This window comes from Salmo salar, chromosome ssa06, assembly GCF_905237065.1.
Source record: "Salmo salar chromosome ssa06, Ssal_v3.1, whole genome shotgun sequence".
Taxonomy (NCBI): Eukaryota; Metazoa; Chordata; class Actinopteri; order Salmoniformes; family Salmonidae; genus Salmo; species Salmo salar.
In genome coordinates, this window is record NC_059447.1 from 69,195,291 (window position 1) to 69,219,738 (window position 24,448).

At 44.8% G+C, this 24,448-nt stretch overlaps 2 protein-coding genes across 5 annotated transcripts in view; one reads left to right on the plus strand and one right to left on the minus strand.

The window, feature by feature from the left end:
• The window catches only part of snx9b (sorting nexin 9b), a 28,919-nt gene extending 26,244 nt beyond the window's left edge, over positions 1–2,675 (plus strand). For all 4 annotated transcript variants that reach the window (XM_014205569.2, XM_014205570.2, XM_014205572.2 and 1 more), the window contains 4 exon segments: positions 5–94; positions 364–478; positions 627–718; positions 1,100–2,675. In XM_014205569.2, coding sequence (XP_014061044.1) covers positions 5–94; positions 364–478; positions 627–718; positions 1,100–1,147 — 345 coding nt within the window. In that variant the 3' untranslated portion in view covers positions 1,148–2,675.
• Positions 2,676–7,534: 4,859 nt separating this feature from the next.
• On the minus strand, positions 7,535–16,045 carry LOC106608036 (angiopoietin-related protein 7). The gene is made up of 8 exons (XM_014205699.2): positions 15,874–16,045; positions 14,777–15,241; positions 12,191–12,310; positions 11,982–12,096; positions 11,552–11,689; positions 10,942–11,158; positions 9,518–9,713; positions 7,535–9,231 (listed from the first exon to the last, which is right to left on the minus strand). The coding sequence occupies exons 2-8, from the start codon at positions 15,143–15,145 to the stop codon at positions 9,085–9,087; spliced, it is 1,302 nt and encodes a 433-aa protein (XP_014061174.1). The 5' UTR covers positions 15,146–15,241; positions 15,874–16,045; the 3' UTR covers positions 7,535–9,084.
• Positions 16,046–24,448: the final 8,403 nt, after the last annotated feature.

Sequence of the window (24,448 nt, forward strand, 5' to 3'; positions counted from 1 at the left end):
GTAGCCCAGGAAAGACCTGCACTTCCTCATGGAGAACAACAATGAGTACAAAGGCCTTCTGGGATGTTTCCCTGACACCATTGGAGTACACAAGGTAGGCTCCTACAGGGGAGGAAGGGAGAGAAGGAAGGAGGGAGGGAGAGAAATAGATATTCACATGATACTGAGCCTAGGGCAGAGGAGCGAGAGAATAACAACCATATGAAAATAACATTGCTAAAAGAACAAAACCATTTTATTTTGGTTAGGACCTACAGTGTCTTTGCTATTAATGTAGATCCATGTTTAATCCAGTATAGCTGTAAAGTTGAATCCCTAGGATTTTGTGCAAAACTGAAGACTGCTCTGTCTTTTCACTGTTAGGCGGCCATAGAGAAGGTGAAGGAGGGAGACCGGCTGGTGGCAGCTAGCAAGATCACCCCTCAAGACAAAGTGACCATGGCTAAACGTGTTAGCACCATGTCATACGCACTACAAGGTAAGGCTACTGGGCTAATGCTAAATGTGTTAGCGATGGTTAAATGTGCTAACACAAGGTACTATAAGCCTATGGCATATAAAGAGATGGTTCCATCATCTATACCACATCATGTGACAGTGGATTTCCTGTTTTCTCCCACCCACAGCTGAGATGAACCACTTCCATAGCAACCGTATCTACGACTACAACAGGGTGATGCAGCTGTACCTGGAGGAGCAAGTAAAGTTCTACGAGACGGTAAGAACAGTCGTCCAAACCACCCTGTACAAAGAAACATTCCCACATAGCCAGAAAACACAATTTTAGCTAAAATGTCAGTAGCTTCTTCTCAAATAGAAAACCTATGAGTTCTTTGCCTGAATGACAGTGGATCTCAAGCAAATGAGTATTGCTAGCATTGAAATTATATTAATGAATGGATCATTTCCACATGCTCACATGCAATTGTCTCCGACCCTGGTCACAAGGTCTGCTATGAGAGGGACTGCTATGAATAGATGCTTCTGTACATACAAATAGTAGTCCATCAACAATGCTCCAATCTGATGAATGTTTTTATTTAGGCATTCAGCACATGGCTTTCAATGGGATTTTTCTCTTTATTCCTGGTTTGGGCAGATTGCTGAGAAGCTGAAGCAAGCACACAGTCAATTCACCACAATGTAAACCTGCCTCCTAAGACTGAAAATGCAAGAAACAGCTTAACACCGAAGAGATCTCTCTTTTTCTTTTTCTCACTCTGTTGCTTTTTCCCTTTGCGCTCAGTGCAATTTCATTTCCTGCAGTCGTTAGCTAATGATGCTAATGTAATCTGTTTTAAACAGTCTAGGAACTGTTTAGGAAGAGGTGTAGACAGTCGAAACCCAGATGGGTGGATTGCAACAGTGCCTGATGCACAGTGGGTGCCACATACAGCACCAAACAACCCAGTCCCACAGGAAACAACACTGACTACTTCCTGTGTCTCAGGTCAGGGTAACATGACAAACATTCAGGCCCTCATTGAACATATTGCACAGTTAAGCATTGCCCTCACTGCCTCAGTGATTCACTCAAAATTCAGAGGTTAAAGCGCAGCTCTCTTCCCCTGGCAAAGAGGATACTGTTTGCATTTCCTTGTTTGACTGAATCCATGGGCTAGTCATGACTTCCTCAGTTCCATATTATAGTTAACCTACAGTTCCCTACCTTGGTTATCTGGTAATGTTTGGATGGATGTGTTATGGATCTCTCCCATGACCAAGCACGTCTTTGTGGATGTTGTTTTCCCTCCATGGTTCTTTATTATCCCCTGGTCATCTTTTGGACCTTACCCCAGCATCACAGCATTTTTTAATCACAGCATTTCAACAGAAATGATTTTTCAAGTGATTGAAACACACACTCACAGTTCAGAGTAGAGATGTTGCATTATGCCTTGTCAGTTAAGTTCCAGCAGATAAGAGAGGGAGTGTGTCACCACACCCCTTGCTTGTGAGTGTGTCTGAACACTGCTGGCAGTGCCCCACCCCTTCCTTCACTCACTTCCTCGATCTCTAACAGGAAGCTCGACCCTTTCCTGCCACTGTGCCTTGTTGACGTTCTGTAGAAAATAGAACTGCATGCTTCGCTCATTCCCCCCTGTCTGATTTTTATTTTACTATTCAAAACATAGAGCTCTGCTTTTCTCCCTTCTGGAAGGACAGATTCCGATGGGGAATGTTAGAGGTTATGCAATGGGAGCCTACTCCTCGTCCATGGAAGCCAAACATCAGCGAGCCAATGCTTCTCCCAAAGCCAGTGCCAAACATGGTGGCTGGGTCCCAATACTCATAAATTGCTTCCTTGTTTTCTTTCCTTCAAAAACAGCTGAGCGGTTTCACAATATTGCTTTCACCTATCAAATCCTTACATAGCAGTGGTTAGTAAGGAAATGTGTTAAGACAATAGGGACACAGCCATGCCTTTATCCAGGTGTCTATGACAGCTCTTCTCTGCCTCACTCCACTTAATACCGCAGTGCAATCATCAATCATTATTTAATCTCCCTCTTTCTATTCTCGTCACATAAATACAAATACATTTATATTCTATCTGATGCATGCGCTTTTTGGTTGTTGAGGTATTATTTTATGTATAGAAATATTTGCGATATGTTGTCACCCAGAAAGAGGTAAAATTTAAGTTTGATTTAATAAAAATGATTTGTACTCTCCGTGGACACGTTTGCATTTCTTTGAGTGTGTTTGTGAGAGTGAGTGTGAGTCATGTCTTGTTCTGCCGGACTTGTGTATTTGGGACGACACCCACCCACACACTCATATACACACACAGCAGGTCCCTTATTCCCCCGTCTGAATATTCTGTAGAGATGGATAGGAATGAGAATGAGTTGGTCTATAAGCAGAGCGGAGCGTCAAAGAGTGTGTTTGTGCTGATTATGAGGGGAGGAATGAAAGAGGTCTTTCACCCTGTACTCTGCCTGCACCCAGCTCTGACTGAAATCAGGTGCAGCTGGGTCTCTGTCTCTACACCAAGAAAGAGTTAAATATTTCACTCTATAAAGAGTTAAATACACTATATATACAGAAGTATGTGGACACGTCATAAAATGTGTGGATATGGCTGTTTCAGCCACACTCGTTGCTGACGGGTGTACAAAATCGACCACACAGCCATGGAATCTCCATAGACAAACATTGGCCGTAGAATGGCCTTACTGAAGAGCTTAGTGACTTTCAACGTGGCAGTGTCATAGGATGCCACCTTTCCAACAAGTCAGTTTGTCAAATTTCTGCCCTGCTAGAGCTGCCCCGGGTCAACTGTAAGTGCTGTTATTGTGAAGTGGAAATGTCTAAGAGCAACAACGGCTCAGATGTGAGGTGGTAGGCCACACAAGCTCACAGAATGGGACCACCGAGTGCTGTAGTGCATACAAATTGTCTGTCCTCGGTTGCAACACTCACTACCGACTTCCAAACTGCCTCTGGAAGCAAGGTCAGCACAAGAACTGTTAATCGGGAGCTTCGTGAAATGGGTTTCTATGACCGAGCAGCCACACACAAGACCAGTAGCGATTTTAGCATGTAAATCTTGGTGGGGGAAAAATAAATAAAAGTGGGATGCATCCTAGCAAAGCCACTACACAACACAACACTAAACAACACATTAATTGCACTATAACAGTGAAAAACGGTTCCCACAAACTGTTAGGGCCTACATAAAGCTGTCCCAACATATTACCACTGCTACACCTGGCTATCAGCAGAGCCTTGTCTGGCAGCGAAACAGTTCATTCAGCCTCATTTACTGCGTTTAAAAAAACATAGCTGATATGGCTGACTTGCTAAAACAAATGTGGTGTATAAGGTGACGACAAGCAGATGAGGCAATCTGTAATTTCGATTAAGACATTGAGCGAGCTATAGTAGGACGGACGTAGTCAATATAACTATTTGTTTAGCACTATTGAAATGTACAGCGACAGAATTCAGAACATGGGCCGTTCTTATAGTGTTCTCCCTGTACACCAAGTCAGAAGAACCGTAGGATAAATAAAGGGGGCATATAAGCAGACAATGAAAGCTCTTACAATATTCGATAATTACATTTCTCTAAAACAGGTTAAAGGCTACATGTACACCACCAAGTCAGAACAGTAGGCAAAATTAAGAGGGGTATATGGACCAAATTATTAAGGTGAGGCACATGGGCTACTAACATCTTACTGCACAACATACACTTAGTATTACTTTCTTAGCTACAGTATGCATATTACATAATTTATGCAGCAGCATACAAGACATTTTTGGACTCACCTTGTTGTGCTGTGCTCACTTGAACAGGAAGGTAGCGCGGCTGTCCTTCATGGACAAATTTTGTCATCAAAGTCTGTCATTCTCTGGATTTATGGTGCTTTCAAAACAACTGGGAACTCTGGGGGGGAAAAAACAAGGTCGAATCGTGATGACGTCATTGATCTTCAGGTCGTAGCTGTAGAAAGAGGCCAGATTTACAGTTCCGAGTTGGATGACCGTTCAAAACGTATTTTCAAAAGTAATTTATTCCTGACTTCCCAGTTGTTTTCGCAGTTCCAAGTTAAGTTGTTTAGAGCGCGGCACAAATTATGCTTCATTGACAACATGGCAAATGTTGAATGTTTATCATTTTAAACTTGGAAAAGAGCCCCTTAATCCCAGATTTGGGACTATACAGCCATTCCACTGAATAGCAGGCTAGTGATTGCTTTGCATTGCTTGCAGTTAGCCACTGTCACTGAGTCCTTCCAAACCACTCATTGTTGAGTTTGTGATTTCTAACTTGTTGTGTAATGTTTATGTCCAATGTCCTATGAGCACCAATACGTTTAATCTATCATTTCTCTTAATTATTTATCTTAATATGACAAGGATTAAAAAGGATTTGCCAGTAGATTGTCGACTTGATTCATGATGATGACCGCTAGCTAAGATTTTGAAAGTATGATGTTGACATGTTGATAGCCCAGTCAATTCCTGCCAGTCTGCACAGTGCGATATCAACCCAGAGCATATCAGACTGCTTTTTCTCTACCACATCTCGGGATTCCTACCACAAGCTCTGAACCTTTACACCGGATCATCGCAGCTAGCAAGCTGCTATCCAAGTGGCTACTCCTGGCTAACGTCTCTGTCCGGAAGCAAGCACCAGCTAGCTTGGAGCTAGCCTCGAGCTAGGCCCATCTCCTGGCTAGCTGAAGAGGTCCATCAGCCAATTTCTTGGGCTACAATACCTATTTTGCCAGTTGGCCTGGACCCTTTTACTGCCGACAGGGAGCCCCGACGATCCATCACAACTGGTCTGCTGACGTAACCTTCCGAGGGGTCTCAACAGGCTTTTCCGTCGCGACGTCCCCCAAAGCCCCGGCCCGCTAGCTGTCTGAATCGCTGTGTCTCCAGCTCGCCTAGCTACTCACTGGACGCTATGATTACTCAGCTACGAATGCCTCTCCCTAATGTCAATATGTCTTGTCCATTGCTATTTTGGTTAGTGATTATTGTCATATTTCGATGTAGAGTTTCCAGCCCTGCTCAATATGCCTAAGCTAGCCCTTTTGTTCCACTCATGCGGTGACCTCACCTGGCTTAAATGGTGCCTCGAGAGACAAAACCTCTCTCATCGTCACTCAATGCCTAGGTTTACCTCCACTGTATTCATATCCTACCATACCCTTATCTGTACATTATTCCTTGAATCTATTCTTCCGCGCCCAGAAATCGGCTCCTTTTACTCTCTGTTCCGAACGCACTAGACGACCAGTTCTCATAGCCTTTAGCCGTACCCTTATCCTACTCCTCCTCCTCTGTTCCTCTGGTGATATAGAGGTTAACCCAGGCCCTGCAGCGCCTAGCTCCACTCCCATTCCCCGTGTGCTCTCATTTGTTGACTTCTGTAACCGTAAAAGCCTTGGTTTCGTGCATGTTAACATCAGAAGCCTCCTCCCTAAGTTTGTTTTATTCACTGCTTTAGCACACTCCGCCAACCCAGATGTCCTAGCCATGTCTGAATCCTGGCTTAGGAAGGCCACCAAAAATCCTGAAATTTCCATCCCCAACTACAACATTTTCCGACAAGATAGAACTGCCAAAGTGGGCCGAGTTGCAATCTACTGCAGAGATAGTCTGCAGAGTTCTGTCATACTATCCAGGTCTGTTCCCAAACAATTCGGGCTTCTACTTTAAAAAATCCACCTTTCCAGAAACAAGTCTCTCACCGTTGCCGCTTGCTATAGACCACCCTCTGCCCCCAGCTGTGCCCTGGACACCATATGTGACTGTACGTTTGTTTATGTGTAACTCTGTGTTGTTGTATGTGTCGAACTGCTTTGCTTTATCTTGGCCAGGTCGCAGTTGTAAATGAGAACTTGTTCTCAACTGGCCTACCTGGTTAAATAAAGGGGAAATAAAAATAAATAAAACATGATCAATCAAAGCTACTGTACATATAACTTGATTTGACGTCATTTTATCTGTGGCCAATGACCTTGAGCCTTCTTGGATGGGCACTTCTAATGTAACTCTATGGCAGCACCCAAGGGACGAGAATTTTTTAGCTCAAGTTCTAGCTCTTGTGGGGCGGCAGGTAGCCTAGTGTTTAGAGCGTTGGGACAGAAACCGTAAGGTTGCCGGATCGAATCCCCGAGCTGACAAGGTAGTAATCTGTCGTTCTGCCCCTGAACAAGGCTGTTAACCCACTGTTCCCCGGTAGGCCGTCATAGTAAATAAGAATTTGTTCTTCACTGACTTGCCTAGTTTAAAAGGTTGCATTACCATTAGACTTGGCGGTGACATAGTATCCCCATGAGTGACAGAACACTGAGCTCCACTTTCCACAGAAAGCACTGAACAAGGCTGAAACACCTGCATTTAGGAGTTGCCTTACTCAAGAAAACAAAAAAGAGACCGTGTTTGTATGCGGCTTTATTAGTAACATCCCCCCCCCCAAAAAAAACAAATGTATTTGTTTTTGCTAAAAATGTTGGCCTCAAAACAGGTTTCCAGCATTTCCACTGCACAAGACTACGATCACCATGTGCAATGCCAAGCGTCAGCTGGAGTGGTGTAAAGCTCACCGCCATTGGACTCTGGAGCAGTGGAAACGCGTTCTCTGGGGTGATGAAACGCGCTTCACCATCTGCCTGTCCGACAAATCTGGGTTTGGCGAATTCCAGGAGAATGCTACCTTCCCAAATGCATAGTGCCAACTGTAAAGTTTGGTGGAGGAGGAATAATGGTCTGGGGCTGTTTTTCATGGTTTGGGTTAGGCCCGTTACTTCCAGTGAAGGGAAATCTTAACGCTACAGCATACAATGACATTCTATATGATTCTGTGCCTCCAACTTTGTGGCAACAGTTTGGGGAAGGCCCTTTCCAGTTTCAGCAAGACAATGCCCTCGTGCTCAAAGCGAGGTCCATACAGAAATGGTTTGTCGCAAATCGGTGTGGAAGATCTTGACTGGCTTGCACAGATCCCTGACCTTAACCCCATCAAACACCTTTGGGATGAATTGGAACGCCGACTGCTAATCGCCCAACACCAGTGCCACTCCTCACTAATGCTCTTGATGCTGAATGGAAGCAAATCCCTGCAGCAATGTTCCAACATCTAGTGGAAAGCCTTCCCAGAAGAGTGTAGACTGTTATAGCAGCAAAGGGGGGACCAACTCCCATGTTAATGCCCATGATTTTGGAATGAGATGTTCGACAAGTAGGTGTCCACATACCTTTGGTCATGTAGTGTATCTCACTCTACACACACAAATAGTTAAATATCTCATTGTGCACACAAGGCCATAAACACCCACACTTCCTTGTGTCTGAACGCTAACTGCCGTTTAAGAACTGCGGCAGTTAGCCTAGTGGTTAATAGTGTTGGGCATATAACCGAAAGTTCGCTGGTTTGAATCCCCAAGCCGACTTGGTGAAAAATCTGTCTGTGCCCATGAGCAAGGTACTTAACCCTAATTGCTCCTTTAACATTTAACATTTTAGTCATTTAGCAGACGCTCTTATCCAGAGCGACTTACAGTAGTGAATGCATACATTTCATGCATTTAAAAAAAAATTGGGCCCCCCGTGGGAATCGAACCCACAACCCTGGCGTTACACACACCATGCTGGCGTTGCAAACACCATGCTCTACCAGCTGAGCCACAGGGAAGACTTTAAGTCAGTCTGGTTAAGAGCATCTGCTAAAATGTAAGAACGTTATATTTACATGAATCTGAGTTTTGTGTTTTTCTAGTTGGGATTCAGCCCTTAGTCTTCACACTAACACACATTGCCGTTTAAACGGGGTCTTTTCTCTTCTATATATTATGTATGGTATAATATATAGCATGTTATGTATTGTATAGTATATTGTCCACCTGACTGTGGATCTATAGGAGGGAAGTTCCCCTTCCTCCCTCCAGCAATAGGCTGTTAGTTTGGCACAGTCATGTTATTATAGTACAGGACTGTGGAATCTATGTAACTCCAGCCATCTTCTAGACAGGTCAACACACACAAAGGACTACTTGACGTGTGCCACCCCTTCCATTCAATACTTGTTTCTCAGAGTTTACTGGACAATATCTGTTGTTGTGTCTGTATTGGTCAGAAGACTTTAGTATAACATCCCACAGTATCCAGGACTGAGCTTCTCACTGGCACAGGTGGCTGGTTGCACCTTAATTTGGGAGGATGGACTCAGTAATGGTTGGAACGGAATAAATTGAATGATATCAAACATGTGGTTTCCATGTGTTTGATACTATTCCATTCACTCCATTCCAGACATTATTATGAGCCGTCCTCGCCTCACCAGCCTCCTGTGCCTGTCAGTCTGTTGCTGTTTCACTGAACTTTAGGCTTATTGGTGGCATGGCCACATATGCAAATTTAAACATTATGCAAAAATATGTCCACACACATTCAAAAATATGTGCACACATTGAAAATCCATCTCACTCCTTGTCCAGACCAGTGAGTAAGGTTACAGCACATTTCACTGTAAAAGTGTGGAGCATGTACGTCCGTGGTGATGTCATCAGATCAGACGAGCCTGACCGTCATCGGGGTGGTTGTCATGGATGCGGTGGTTCCTCAGGGCGACATGCGTGGGCGGAAGGTACGTGGGCGGATCATCATACTGACTTTCCTTAGAGAGTAGTAGTCTGAGTCCTTCCAGGAATACCACACGATTCCGTCTGGTCCTAGAGGGTTCTTCCCCTTGGGGGAATACCGGCCTCCCTGTGGGGTCACAAACACAACGTCAGCGTTCAGGGTGGTAACAGGGAGGAATACCGGTGACCAGATACCTATAGGTCTGTAAATATCTGTAAAGCACTTTGTGACAACTGCTGATGTAAAAGTAAAAAGGGGATTAGAAAAAACATTTGATTGTTTGATTGGCTATGAATATACTTTTGATTATCATTACACACATACCTCTATCAAACATTCCCTTACCATTCACATTCTATCTGACAAGGTCATTTATTGTGCAGTGTGTGTGTCTGTATGGTGAGGTTGTTACTCTGTAGTAGACTCCGTTGAGGTTGGCGTAGAAACACTGGTTGTACCACCAGCCTCCGTGGGATATCTCAGCACAGATGTTGCCCGTGTCGGGGGTGCTGAAGCCCTGCTTGTCATGGTACCAGCTGAATGAGTCCTCCGTCGTCCCACTGAACCCTGACACATGGAGACAGTACTGGCTGTCCTCCCCATCCACACTGTATGGAGACGCACACGGACAAGCAGAAGTTAAAATGCCACCCAAAAGAGAATGTCTAGGTCATTCCAAATTCCATTAACAGTGTGTTTCTTTCAAATAAAAATAAAAAATTCGCAGAAAATTACCATTTTGGAATGTCCAACTTCTGCAAAAAATGTTAACCCACTCAACCCCAAGATTTTCCCAAGTTTTCACCATTGTTGTAAAGCCCTGGTTATTTTGTTGCTTTGGACAAGTAATTTCTGAGGTTTTTACTTAATTAATGTGATTAGTGATTAATTTACATTTGTCCCTCAGGTTTAAGGTCTACCCTGAAACGTGAACTGGACTCTCGTTTTAATATGGTAAAACTATTTATTTTGAAAAAGGAACATTGAACATTAATAGTCAAATCCTAGTGTAGAAGCAGGTGAGATGGTTCTACAATTTTTTTTGTTTTGTGTTGGAAAACTGAGTACATCGAGTATAACATGTCAACCCTGTTACCCATTATAGGCTAGAAATGTTTTAACAAGTTAAAATATTGTTGTTAAGCTTGCATTCAATTCCCCCTCCCTGTTCCACACAACAAGCTTCCATTCCCCCTGTCACATGGGGAGTTACGGCTGATAAAGATTAAATTGTCAACCCTTTTACTGTCAACCCAGTCACTTTTACAGTCCGTTTTCTAGTAATTTTTCTTAATTTACCTCTTCAAGTTGGAAATGTTTTCTTAATGACAATGTTCAAATTACACTACCCAAAAGGCACTCTATTGGTAGAATGTTTGTGTGTGATGTGGCTGCATGCCTAGGCGTGTTTGTCTCTAACCCCCACCTGAAGCTCTGGTAGAGGGCGTGTTTGTCTCTAACCCCCACCTGAAGCTCTGGTAGAGGGCGTGTTTGTCTCTAACCCCCACCTGAAGCTCTGGTAGAGGGCGTGTTTGTCTCTAACCCCCACCTGAAGCTCTGGTAGAGGGCGTGTTTGTCTCTAACCCCCACCTGAAGCTCTGGTAGAGGGCGTGTTTGTCTCTAACCCCCACCTGAAGCTCTGGTAGAGGGCGTGTTTGTCTCTAACCCCCACCTGAAGCTCTGGTAGAGGGCGTGTTTGTCTCTAACCCCCACCTGAAGCTCTGGTAGAGGGCGTGTTTGTCTCTAACCCCCACCTGAAGCTCTGGTAGAGGGCGTGTTTGTCTCTAACCCCCACCTGAAGCTCTGGTAGAGGGCGTGTTTGTCTCTAACCCCCACCTGAAGCTCTGGTAGAGGGCGTGTTTGTGCTTGTTGCTCCAGTCCTCCAGGTCGATCCTGAGGCTATAGTCTCCCTGGCTGGTCAGGTCATGGATATGGTCATTACCCAGCCAGAACTCAGAATGCAAATCACCAAACCCGTCCTTATACTCCCTCCAGCTCCGGTCAAAGGTCACGGAGCCATCCACACGCCGCTGGAGCATCGTCCAGCCACCACCTGGGAGAAGGAGAGGATACGTATACATTAAATATGACATACACTACTGGTCAAAAGTTTTCGAACACCTACTCATTCAAGAGTTTTCTTTATTTTTTACTATTTTCTACATTGTCGAATTATAGTGATGACATCAAAACTATGAAATAACACATATGGAATCATGTAATAACCAAAAAAGTGTTAAACAAATCAAAATATATTTTATATTTGAGATTCTTCAAATAGCCACCCTTTGCGTTGATGACAGCTTTGCACACTTTTGGCATTGGTAGTGTACAAGTTATGCAAACACACATTATGAGGAAGCGTTATTGACTAATCAAATTGGTTCTTCAAACTAAAAACCAACTCTGTTCATGTGTGACACTTGTGAGTGTATATAACCCTCACCCTCTGTCTCCATGTCACAGTACACTTCGACAGGCATGACCCCCAGTGAAGGCACCACCGTGTACAGACCAGAGCGCCTCACACCGTTATAGTAGATAGACGCACAATCTATAGGACAGTTCCTCACATGCTGCACCTCTGGCGGACAGAGAAAACACAGTGTTTCATCAGTATTTGACACAAACTTAAAAATGCAGTATTTGAGCAGAGATGAACAGTGGGAGATTGGGCTCAGAGAATACTTTTAAAGAGGCTTGTCTCCCCCTACTGGTAAATTGTAGACCTTGGCTCCAGTGAATTGTAGATATGATAAATAAGTCCAAAATAAGGCTAATAATATTAACTATATATATATATATATATATATATATATATATATATATATATCTGATAGTGTGTGTGTGTTTACCAAGAACGGGTGTATGTGTACCTGGATGCAGGGCCTCCTCTGAACTCATCTGAGGGCTGGTACCGACAATGTTGATCATACAGCCAGGGTTCCTCCGTACGCTCTCTACCAGCCGAGACAGGTTATGGATCTGGGCCTAGAGAGACAGACAACAAGCTCTCAACATGTTTGAAAAATGTACTTAGATTATTACATTACTGGTACTATAAGATATATACTGTACCGTGTACCTGAAGGTCGTAGATGAGGGTCCCTTGTAAGTGCACTAGTGTGGTGGCCTCGGCATAGTGCGTCTCCAATTCATGGAAACGATGCTCCAAGGATGAGTTAATACGGGTCTTCTCCTCGCTCTGATATATATACACACACACACACACACACACACACACACACACACACACACACACACACACACATTAAGACAACAGTGCATGGATATGTACACAGCAAAGAATAAACTCCACAGCTGGCCATTTGAAAATCCATGCGATTAATGGAACAAGGCTTGAAAGTGTTGATTGTTTGAAATATCTGGGTTTGAGGATATATTCTGAATGATCTTTGGAAAAGCACATTGATTATATTTGAAAAATAATTAACTATAAGCTTAGATTACTATACAGATCTAAGAATTGTTTTACTGTATCCATGGAAACCATGATGTGTTTGATGTATTTGATACCGTTCCACGTATTCCGCTCCAGCCATTACCACGAGCCCGTCCTCCCCAATTAAGGTGCCGCCAACCTCCTGTGCCCAGTATATACTCACTTTACATGACACACACTACTCAACAACAGTAGCAATCACAAATTCCCAGGGTATATCATAAGGTTGGAGTAAGATCTTTCAGATACAAAGGCCCAACTGACTGAAATCATTTGCATACAGAAATCAGGACATTACAATCACACAGTGAATTTAAGAAAGGCCTTTTTCGAATGTTAAGAACAATCTGTTTGTGTTTTTAAGTAATAGAAACATCACCATGTGAAGATGTTTGTAAAGAATTGTATCTATGTATTATAGGTACTTAGTTGTATTACTTGTATTAGTAGTGTTAGCAGTAGTTTTTATTAGTTGTAGGCCTATTAACTTTTTTATGCTGTTAATGTACTTTTTTTTGTTATTATTTCATTTTTATTATTTTTAGACCGTAGTTGCCATATTATTCTTGTTATTAAGTATTGTTTGTTTCATTTTTTTGATTTGGACACGAGAGGGTGCATCTCAAGAGATTTCATCCTTGAAAGTATCTAATAAGTACATTTTCATAAAACAAAGATGTTCTGTACATGCTAAGAAAAGTCTGCTATGCAGTAACTGCTATGCCCTTTTCCCCTGTAATAAGGTGAGAAGTGTTGGGATATAATAGTGGGGCAATATACTGTATGACCCCAGAAAAAGAGATTTGCAGAGAGAGTGAGAAAAAGGAGTAAAAAGGATAAGGGAAATGACAGACAGACATACAGAGGGGATTCAACCACCACCTTCACCCACCAGATGCTGTCTGCTGTGAATTATAAGTATCTTTCATACAAATCTTAACCTTATGACCCATTCTATACATCTGTTGTTCATCATGTAGGTTGAAAGGGGTGTGTCTTTTATAGCTAAGATCTTTGTACTTTTGTCTCAGGGCTCTCAACGAATCATCTGAGGGTGACTCCACCACCAGCCATCATTATCGTAGAGCACTCAATCGATTCACTTTATATGTGTGTGTTGTATTGACCTGCTCCCTTATTAATAAGTGATTAAAAGATTTAGTTTAAGTATAACTCTGACTTTTGTGATAAGTTTGTCTCTCCTCATTTGATAGTAAAGAAAGGAACCACCACACTAACCCCAACCATCCCACCTAGAGGTGCTATATTCCCAGCTCATACCCCAAACCACTAACCCCAACCATCCCACCTAGAGGTGCTATATTCCCAGCCCATACCCGAAACCACTAACCCCAACCATCCCACCTAGAGGTGCTATATTCCCAGCCCATACCCCAAACCACTAACCCCAACCATCCCACCTAGAGGTGCTATATTCCCAGCCCATACCCCAAAACCACTAACCCCAACCATCCCACCTAGAGGTGCTATATTCCCAGCCCATACCCCAAACCACTAACCCCAACCATCCCACCTAGAGGTGCTATATTCCCAGCCCATACCCGAAACCACATCTCAGGGGTACTATCCCCCTTTTGTCCCAGACCAGGTAAAAGCCATGGTTAGCCAAAGGGCTGAGTCCCAGTGCCAAAGACACGCGAGGCAGCACGTGGTGGAGGAGGGCCAGGAGAGCCAGGCCAGAGTACCCAGGGCTAATCCCCTTAGCGCCAGGGTCAAGGACTTGCTAGGAGGGAGGGACACCTGGGGTGATACCGTACGCTACCGGCTGCCACAGCATAGGGGGAGTAACAGAGGCAGGTGTCAGTGTGTATGTGTGTGTCTACAGTATGTGTGTGTTAGTTGGCTGAAGTCCTCCTTTATGACGTAGGGTTAGAGCGTGTTCCGCAGGCTTTTAGCGTTCAGTTTAACGTAAAGTAACCACAGCAGTATCTCAAGAACAGTTGCTCACCTGCAGTTCTAGACCACTGGCACATGTCCTGCTCTGAATCTGAAGCAGTGGCTCACCTCCAGCCTTACACACTCTTACAGAAACTAGAGCACTGTATCTCAGTCATTGAACTTTTATTTCCATTAAGCTTTATAGCCCTGGCCTACTTGTTTTCCCCTGAACTCTAGTTCTAGAATTTGAACGCCATCTATTTCTCTACACCATTAGCCCATTCCTCCAGTTCTATCTCTAGAACCCACCTGCAGCTCCAGAACCTTGACGCGGTGCCTGTGGTTCCTCAGCTCCTCCTGAAGCTCTGAGATGGTCTCCCTCAGTGACAGAATCTGCTGTTTCCTCTCCTCGTTCTCATGCAGCCAATAGGAGACTTCGTCTGTGCAACGGAACATGTCTGGACAGCGCTGGTCCTCGGTCTGGGGCAGGGTGGCCACCAGACGGCACATCCCATCCTCCATCACCTGGTTACTGTAGTCCCCACACTGGGAGCCCCCGCCACCACCGCCAATCTGATGACTAGTAGGGTCTTCTCCATGGACCTCCCGGACCAGCAGGATACACAGAGCCAGCCACAAGCCCAAGAGGGGGGTACAGTGAGGGGGTAGGAAGGCCATTGTTCTCCTCTGGTTGGAACGTTCTAGCTTGGTCAGAGAGAGTGGTCTGTCTGGCTCTGGAGACTGGCAGGTTCAGGTTCAGGTTTAGCTTTCTCTCTGTAGGAATAGCAAAAAAGCCTTAGTACTATAAAATCACTGTACACTGGTAGGCCTATATGTACCACCAGATCATCATTACATGACTTAATCCTAGTTGCTCTGCAGAAGAACGTCTGCTAAGTGCCTTGCTCAAAGGCACACCAACAGATTGTTATACCTAGGCAGCTCGGGGATTCCAACCAGCGATATTTCAGCTATTGGCCCAACGCTCTTAACCAATAGGCTACCTGCCGCCCCATTGTAGTCCATACACTAATGTCTCACATATTCATAGTTCACACCGATGCCCACCTCCCAACCACAACCTTTGACCTGCTCTAGTAGCGTGATTAATAGGCAGTGAACTCTGAGCACTGAAATGAATACTAGGGGAATCTACCATGTTATAATAGTTGAATTGCATCATAACTGATATACATGTTTTCAAACGACTGAGTAGCATTTACTGTACACAAATACATAAGCCAATGTATCTCAAACCCCCCTCCAAAACAACATACTATTTAGTCACTCTATTTATTCACACAACACAACAGGACCCAACAACGAACCCAGTATAGAACCCCCCGGTGCATGTACAGAGTTAGCTACAGAGCTGCTTTAAACGAAGACGTTTGGTATTTCTTTACCTCTCTCCTGGCCAGTCTCTCGCCCCTGTCCTTACACCATCCTGATTGTAAGACCCTCCCCATTCCTCTCCGTCTCCGTCGTTCCTTCTCTCCTCCAATCTCCACCTCTCTTTCTCTGTCTCTCCGTGTGAAAGAGTGATTTAGAGCAGTGTGGCTGTAACACAGTGGACATCTTATCCCCATAATCCACCTTAGAGGATTCCCCTGAGGGAGAGGGAAAGTGAGGGAGGGAGGGAGGGAAGGAAGGAAGGAGGGAGGGAGATGCTGTGAAATTAGGATTAGGGATGAGCTGGGATGTGGACATGAAGCTAGTGTTAGGGGTAAGGTTAGGGATGAGCTGGGATGTGGACATGAAGCTAGGGTTAGGGGTAGGGTTAGGGATGAGCTGGGATGTGGACATGAAGCTAGGGTTAGGGGTAGGGATGAACTGGGATGTGGACATGAAGCTAGGGTTAGGGGTAGGGATGAGCTGGGATGTGGACATGAAGCCACAGGGTAGGGTTAGGGATGGATGAGCTGGGATGTGGACATGAAGCTAGGGTCAGGGGTAGGGTTAGGGATGAGCTGGGATGTGGACATGAAGCTAGGGTTAGGGGTAGGGATGAGCTGGGATGTGGACATGAAGCTAGGGTCAGGGGTAGGGATGAGCTGGGACGTCATCCTGGTCCCAGAACATTTCATTTTATTCTGTATGTAAATACGTAACACTCCATTTAGTATTATGTTACATTTTTGCCTCTATGTAATCATTTGTGGATATCCATCACCCATTTCTTATATGTTACGAATTACAATTCATATTATAAACTCAACAAAAAAGAAACGTCTTCTCACTGTCAATTGCGTTTATTTTCAGCAAACTTAAGGGTGTAAATATTTGTATGAACATAACAAGATTCAACAACTGAGACATAAACTGAACAAGTTCCACAGACATGTGACTAACAGAAATGAAATAATGTGTCCCTGAACATAGGGGGGGTCAAAATTAAAAGTAGCAGTCAGCAACTGGTGTGGCCACCAGCTGCATTAAGTACGGCAGTGCATCTCCTCCTCATGGACTGCACCAGATTTGCCAGTTCTTGTTGTGAGAATTTACCCCACTCTTCCACCAAGGCACCGGCAAGTTCCCGGACATTTCTAGGGGGAATGGCCCTAGCCCTCACCCTCCAATCCAACAGGTCCCAGACGTGCTCAATGTGATTGAGATCCGGGCTCTTCGCTGGCCATGGCAGAACACTGACATTCCTGTCTTGCAGGAAATCATGCACAGAACGAGCAGTATGGCTGGTGGCATTGTCATGTTGGAGGGTCATGTCAGGATGAGCCTGCAGGAAGGGTACCACATGAGGGAGGAGGATGTCTTCCCTGTAACGCACAGCGTTGTGATTGCCTGCAATGACAACAAGTTCAGTCCGATGATGCTGTGACACACCGCCCCAGACCATGACGGACCCTCCACCTCCAAATCAATCCCGCTCCAGAGTACAGGCCTCAGTGTAACGCTCATTCCTTCGACGATAAACGCGAATCTGACCATCACCCCTGGTGAGACAAAACCGCAACCGTCAGTGAAGAGCACTTTTTTGCCAGTCCTGTCTGGTCCAGCGACGGTGGGTTTGTGCCCATAGGCGATGTTGTTGCCGGTGATGTCTGGTGAGGACCTGCCTCAGTCCAGCCTCTCTCAGGCTATTGCGAACAGTCTGAGCCCTGATGAAGGGATTGTGCGTTCCTGGTGTAACTCGGGCAGTTGTTGTTGCCATCCTGTACCTGTCCCGCAGGTGTGATGTTCGGATGTACCGATCCTGTACAGGTGTTGTTACACGTGGTCTGCCACTGTGAGGACGATCAGCTGTCCGTTCTGTCTCCCTGTAGCGCTGTCTTAGGCGTCTCACAGTACGGACATTGCAATTTATTGCCCTGGCCACATCTGCAGTCCAGATGCCTCCTTGCAGCATGCCTAAGGCACATTCACGCAGATGAGCAGGAACCCTGGGCATCTTTCTTTTGGTGTTTTTCAGAGTCAGTAGAAAGGCCTCTAGTGTCCTAAGTTTTCAAAACTGTGACCTTAATTGCCTTCCGTCTGTAAGCTGTTAGTGTCTTAACGAACGTTCCACATGTGCATGTTCATTAATTGTTTATGGTTCATTGAACAAGCATGGGAAACAGTATTTAAACCCTATACAATGAAGATCTGTGAAGTTACTCGTTGTTTTACTAATTATCTTTGAAAGACAGGGTCCTGAAAAAGGGCTGTTTCTTTTATTGCTGAGTTTATGTTACGTGTTTGCAAAAATATACTATAAAATACAAAACATTACATCTAGTCTATGAGACCAGGCTGGGGATGTGGACATGAAGCTAAGGTTAGTTTTTTAACTTTTATTTAACTAGGCAAGTCAGTTAAGAACAAATTCTTATTTACAATGACGGCCTATCCCGCCAAACTCAGACGACACTGGGCCAATTGCACGCCGCACTATAGGACTCCCAATCACGGCCGGATGTGATGCAGCCTGGATTTGAACCACCAGGTACTGCAGTGACGCCTCTTGTACTGAGATGAATTGTCTTAGAACACTGAGCCACTCAGGAGCCCATAAAAAGGGTTAGGGGAAGGGAGGAGCTGGGATGTGGACATGAAGCTAGGGGTAGGGCAGTGGCGGCCCATCATTCACCTCTTAATTTCACCTGCTGTTCTGACTTGGTGGTGCACATGTAGCCTATAACCTGTTTTTGAGAAATGTAATCATAGAATATTGTAAGAGCTTTCATTGTCTGCTTATATGCTCCCTTTATTTATCCTACGGTTCTGACTTGGTGTACAGGGAGAACAGCCCATATTCTGAAGACAAGGCTCTGCTCATAGCCAGGTGTAGCAGTGGTAAGGATTCAAGCCATGGTGCTGAAAATAAAGCTCTGCTGTTGGGACAGCTTTATGTAGGCCATACTGTAACATTGTGTGCATCATTTGTCACCATTTTAGTGCAATTAATGTATTGTTTAGTGTTGTGGCTTTGCTGGCATGCATCTAAAATAATGTTGGGGGGTTTGTCCCACCAAGATATACATGCTAAAATCACCACTGTGGTAGGATTTAGGGTTGAGCTGGGATGTGGACATGAAGCTAGGTTGAGGGTTTAAAAAGTTTGGGAACCACTGGGTTAGGTTAACCCTAACTCTAGTTTCATGTCCACACCCCGGTTCAAATCCATTCCTAGCCATAACCCCAATCCTAACCCTTAAAACTTTACAAGTTGTCATGTAAAGAAAGTTGCCCTTTCCCTGAGTTTATAGGGCTCATAAATCAACCTGAAATAATTTGTTTTGATGGCTCATAATAAAGCATATACAGGTGTGAGATTTGATTTGATCAGTTTCTTACAGCAGGAAAATAATCATGCAGCAACAGGAAATGTGAATTTATGGACATTTTTGTAGGGGTTGATACCTTTTTTTGTTAGGGCAAATCAAGTCCGACATTTTTATGTGTAAATTGCAAACTTTAGAAGGCTTTTTAAACCTTGAATACACTACAAATGTGCAGGAAATTTCCAGCAACAACAAGGTGATCAAATTAAGATCCTACGCCTACAGGTTATGTTGAAGCACTTTGACATTTCTATGGCATCAATGTAGATTACACACTTAGTTCATGTTCAGACAAGCTTGCTGTTGAATAACTATTTGACAGAGCACAGAACAACTTTCCTAGAAATGCATTCCAAATATCAAAGTGTGTGTTCATCTGGTTTCATGTATATTTGAGTAACCAAACATTAAAAGCCTCCTAACCCAACCAAAACACACACACACACACCTGTTTTAAGACCAAGTTCAGGTCTTTGAGATAATGGTAGGCTTTTCAATTTTTTTTAAATACATCTTGAAAGTGTCAATCTGCAGTAGCTACATCCATGTTTGGACTTGTAAATGAATTATATGGACTCATTGACTCTTTGAAATGTATCTTATACATGCCTCATACCCCATCAGAACCCCAAATATAAGCTTGTTTTACTCCAATGTTTGTAAACTAGGTCAATGTAAACAAACACTATATAGCCTCAAAACTTGGTTAAAACTCTCATTTCGATATCATGGATGGCCATAGCCATGCATCCATAGCTCTGTCAATGAATTTGAGAGTGGGTACATTTATCCAACCTCATCCATCCCTCAGCTTTATACCGAATCATAGGTGGAGGTAAGCTTTGTTAAAGTTTCAACTGCTGATATCCCCTTTAAAGCAAAAAAAGACAATTGTTCAATACTCTTTTCAATATACAACATCAAAGCAACATTTTATTGGAGAGAGAAAAGCTTTATATTTGAAATCCACCATGTCACCCTCTGCCATTCTGTGGCTAGCCTAAAGTCCCTTTCTTTTTACAAATCAATTCAAAATGTACTGTAAAGTATGTAAAACCTTAGTTATTGACAGATTTTTCTAGAAACAAAGTGTAATTGCTTTCTTTCTCCAGCCCCTAACAGAGATTTCCTTGGTATTTCTTTGTATCTTGTTTCCTTTAATTATATGGAGCAGTCACAATGTTGTATTCAGATCATCCTCCAAGGCAACGGAAGCCAGTGTTTTTCACAATGTGTGTGTGTAGCACAAGAGGTTGGTGGCACCTTAATTGGGCAGGACAGGCTTATGGTAATGGAGGGGTGGAATACATGGTTCCATATGTTTGTCATTCCATTCGCTAATTTCCAGCCATAATTGTGAGCTGTCCTCCCCTCAGCAGCCTCCACTGATGTGTAGGGTTGCAAAGGGAGGGTATACTGTATTACTGGTCACTTTAAAAGTTTATAACATGTAAATTAAATTACATCGTAAATTAAGACAATTTTAATATTTACATTTTTTTTAATGACAAAGCTGTACAACATTATCCTAAATATAACCCATCAACTTTGTGAATACCATTGGTGTTTAAAAGAGAGGGTTTCAGCATGAAATATCCTTTATATTTTGACATGCTTATATTTATTTGCATCTGTCAATATATGTTTGTTGAAAATGTAAATAGGGTTGCAGAGTTCATTGGAATTTATTTAGTTGTTGATTAGATGCTTTTTTTAAATGAATTAGTGTCACGCCCTGGCCTTAGAGATCTTATTTATTCTCTATGTTTGGTTAGGTCAGGGTGTGACTCGGGTGGGAATATCTATATTTTCTATTTCTTTGTTTTTGAGCCAGTGTGGTTCCCAATCAGAGGCAGCTGTCTATCGTTGTCTCTGATTGGGAATCATACTTAGGCAGCCTGTTTTCCACCTGAGTTTTGTGGGAGGTTATTTTCTGTTTAGCTTATGGAACTGTGCGTTTTCCATTTTGTTTGAGTGTTTCTTGTAAAATAAATAATCATAAGCACTTACCACGCTGCGCTTTGGTCCACTTCTTCACCTTCAGACGACCGTTACAATTAGGCTGTTTTCTCTTGACAATAATATGGACACAAATAAAGAAATGAATATTTTACATGAATATATTTAAGAATAAATTCCTAGTTGCCATAGACTGCCCAAATGTATGTGTGTGTGTGTGTGTGTGTGCGGGGGGTCTGCTTCAATTCTGCTTGTGTAAGGTGGAAAGAGTGTTTGCTTGCCCCTCTACAACCCAACTTCTAAGGGTTTATTAAGGTGTAGTGTTAGGAGTGTGTATCGGAGATGAAGTCAGGTGCAGGAGAGCAGAGTCTAGTGAACAGGCGCACTTTTTATTCCGGTCAAAATGACAGCACAAAATAACAATAAATGTGCCCAGATAATGGAACATAGACAAAAAGTAATGCGCGTAACAATATCCACAATATCAAAATACATGTAACACAAACAATCCTACACAAAGACATGATGGGGAACAGAGGAATAAATACATATGAATTGATTGGGGAATGAAAACCAGGTGTGCAGGGAACAAGACAAAACAAATGGATACATGAAAAATGGAGCGGTGATGGCTAGAAAGCCGGTGACGTTGACGTACGTACACCCCCCCCCCACCGGCCTCGGGGACGACCCGGAGGGCGATCCGGCCGGTGGAACTCAGGCAGTAGTTCAGGGTCTAATCCATCAGCCACCGGAACCCAGCACCTCTCCTCCAGACCGTACTCCTCCCACTCCACGAGGTACTGAAGGCCCCTCGCCCGACGCCTTGAATCCAGGATGGAACGGACGGAGTACGCCTCCGCCCCCTCGATGTCCAGAGGGGGCGGAGGAACCTCCCGTACCTCAGAATCCTGGAGCGGCCCAGCCACCACCGGCCTGAGGAGAAACACATGGAACGAGGGCTTAATATGGTAATCGGGGGGAAACTGTAACCTGTAACATACCTCATTCACTCTCCTCAGGACTTTGAATGGCCCCACAAACCGCAGGCCCAGCTTCCGGCAGGGCAGGCGGAGGGGCAGGTTTCGGGTCGAGAGCCAGACCCTGTCCCCTGGTGCAAACACCGGGGCCTCACTGCGGTGATGGTCCGCGCTGGTCTTTTGGCGCAGGTCGGCCTGCTTGAAGTGACCATGGGCGGCTTCCCATGTCTCCTCCGCACGTCTGAACCACTCGTCCACCGCAGGAGCCTCAGTCTGACTCCGATGCCATGGTGCCAGAACCGGCTGGTACCCCAATACACACTGAAAGGGGGAGAGGTTAGTGGAGGAGTGGCGGAGCGAGTTCTGCGCCATCTCTGCCCAGGGCACGAACGCCGCCCACTCCCCCGGCCGGTCCTGGCAATAGGACCGCAGAAACCTGCCCACATCCTGGTTCACTCTCTCCACCTGCCCATTACTCTCGGGGTGGAAACCCGAGGTAAGGCTGATCGAGACCCCAAACGTTCCATGAACGCCCTCCAGACTCTCGAAGTGAACTGGGGACCCCGATCAGACACTATATCCTCAGGCACCCCGTAGTGCCGGAAGACGTGTGTAAACAGGGCCTCCGTAGTCTGTATGGCCGTAGGGAGACCGGGCATAGGGAGGAGACGACAGGACTTAGAGAAACAATCCACAACGACCAAGATCGTGGGGTTCCCCTGTGAGGGAGGAAGATCTGTTAGAAAATCAACCGACAGGTGCGACCAAGGCCGTTGTGGAACGGGTAAGCGATGTAGCTTACCTCTGGGCAGGTGTCTAGGAGCCTTACACTGAGCGCACACCGAGCAGGAGGAAACATAAACCCTCATGTCCCGAGCCAAGGTGGGCCACCAGTACTTCCCAGACAGACAGCGCACCGTCCAACCGATGACCAGAGGAGGGTGATGTGGGCCCAATAGATCAACTGGTCACGGACAGCAGACGGAAGGTACTGAAGTCCAACGGGACACTGGAGTGGAGCGGGTTCAGTACGCAACGCCCGCTCAATGTCCGCGTCCAGCTCCCACATGACCGGCGCTAGCAGGCAGGAGGCCGGGAGAATGGGAGTCTGATCCATGGGCCACTCCTCTGTGTCATACAGCCGGGACAGTGCGTCTGCCTTCATATTCTGGGAACCTGGTCTGTAGGACAGGGTAAACCCAAAACGGGTAAAGAACATGGCCCACCTTGCCTGATGAGGATTCAGTCTCCTAGCTGCCCGGATGTACTCCAGGTTGCGGTGGTCAGTCCAGATGAAGAAAGGGTGTTTAGCCCCCTCAAGCCAATGTCTCCATGCCTTCAAAGCCTTAACCCCAGCCAACAGCTCCCGGTCCCCCACATCATAGTGGGGAGAGCAGAGTCTAGTGAACAGGCGCACTTTTTATTCCAGTCAAAATGACAGCACAAAATAACAATAAATGTGCCCAGATAACGGAACATAGACAAAAAGTAATGCGCGTAACAATATCCACAATATCAAAATACACGTAACACAAACAATCCTACACAAAGACATGATGGGGAACAGAGGAATAAATACATATGAATTGATTGGGGAATGAAAACCAGATGTGCAGGGAACAAGATAAAACAAATGGATACATGAAAAATGGAGCGGCGATGGCTAAAAAGCCGGTGACGTCGAACGCCGCCCGAACAAGGAGAGGAGACGACTTCGGCGGAAGTCGTGACATGTAGTAATGATGTGTGATCATCAATGAGTCAGATTTCGGAGAAAAATTTGATTTGGCCTTAAATGTTATCCTTGATGAAAACCAATGGAACCAACTCAATTTGCACGCTGCCCGCTGCTGCCCTTTCTCCTATGAAAACATGTTACTCCACATCACTCCTCCGTAGCTGATTAGGTAGCAGTGTTTAGCACCTCTGAGTATCCATCCACTGACAATAGGGGCTGGAGAGAACCTCAGATCCGATGTCAGCGTCACCTTTTAAGCCCAGAAAGAGATGTGTCCATTTTCCCACGTACACATATGATTCAAAAACTGATAAACGCAAAGAAACACAACATTAGTTGCTATGGCATGACTCAACAAGTGGCAGCTACCTGCTAAGACCTCACCTGTCATCCGGTAACGTGAGCCACCATCGATTAGCGAGAGAGAGGGAAAGTGTGTGAGGGTGGAATTTCCTATGACCTCCCCAACCCCTAGCCCCCCACACGTGTCGTTGGCTACAGTATATAAGGAGTTCCCACCTCACAG

Coding starts and splice junctions, on each gene's coding strand:
- LOC106608036 (XM_014205699.2), bottom strand. CDS start 15,145: ATGGCCTTCCTACCCCCTCACTGTACCCCCCTCTTGGGCTTGTGGCTG. Junction 11,690..11,981: donor AGAGGAGGCCCTGCATCCAG/GTACACATACAC, acceptor TCTGTCCGCCAG/AGGTGCAGCATGTGAGGAAC. Junction 11,159..11,551: donor CTGTGACATGGAGACAGAGG/GTGAGGGTTATA, acceptor TCCTTCTCCCAG/GTGGTGGCTGGACGATGCTC.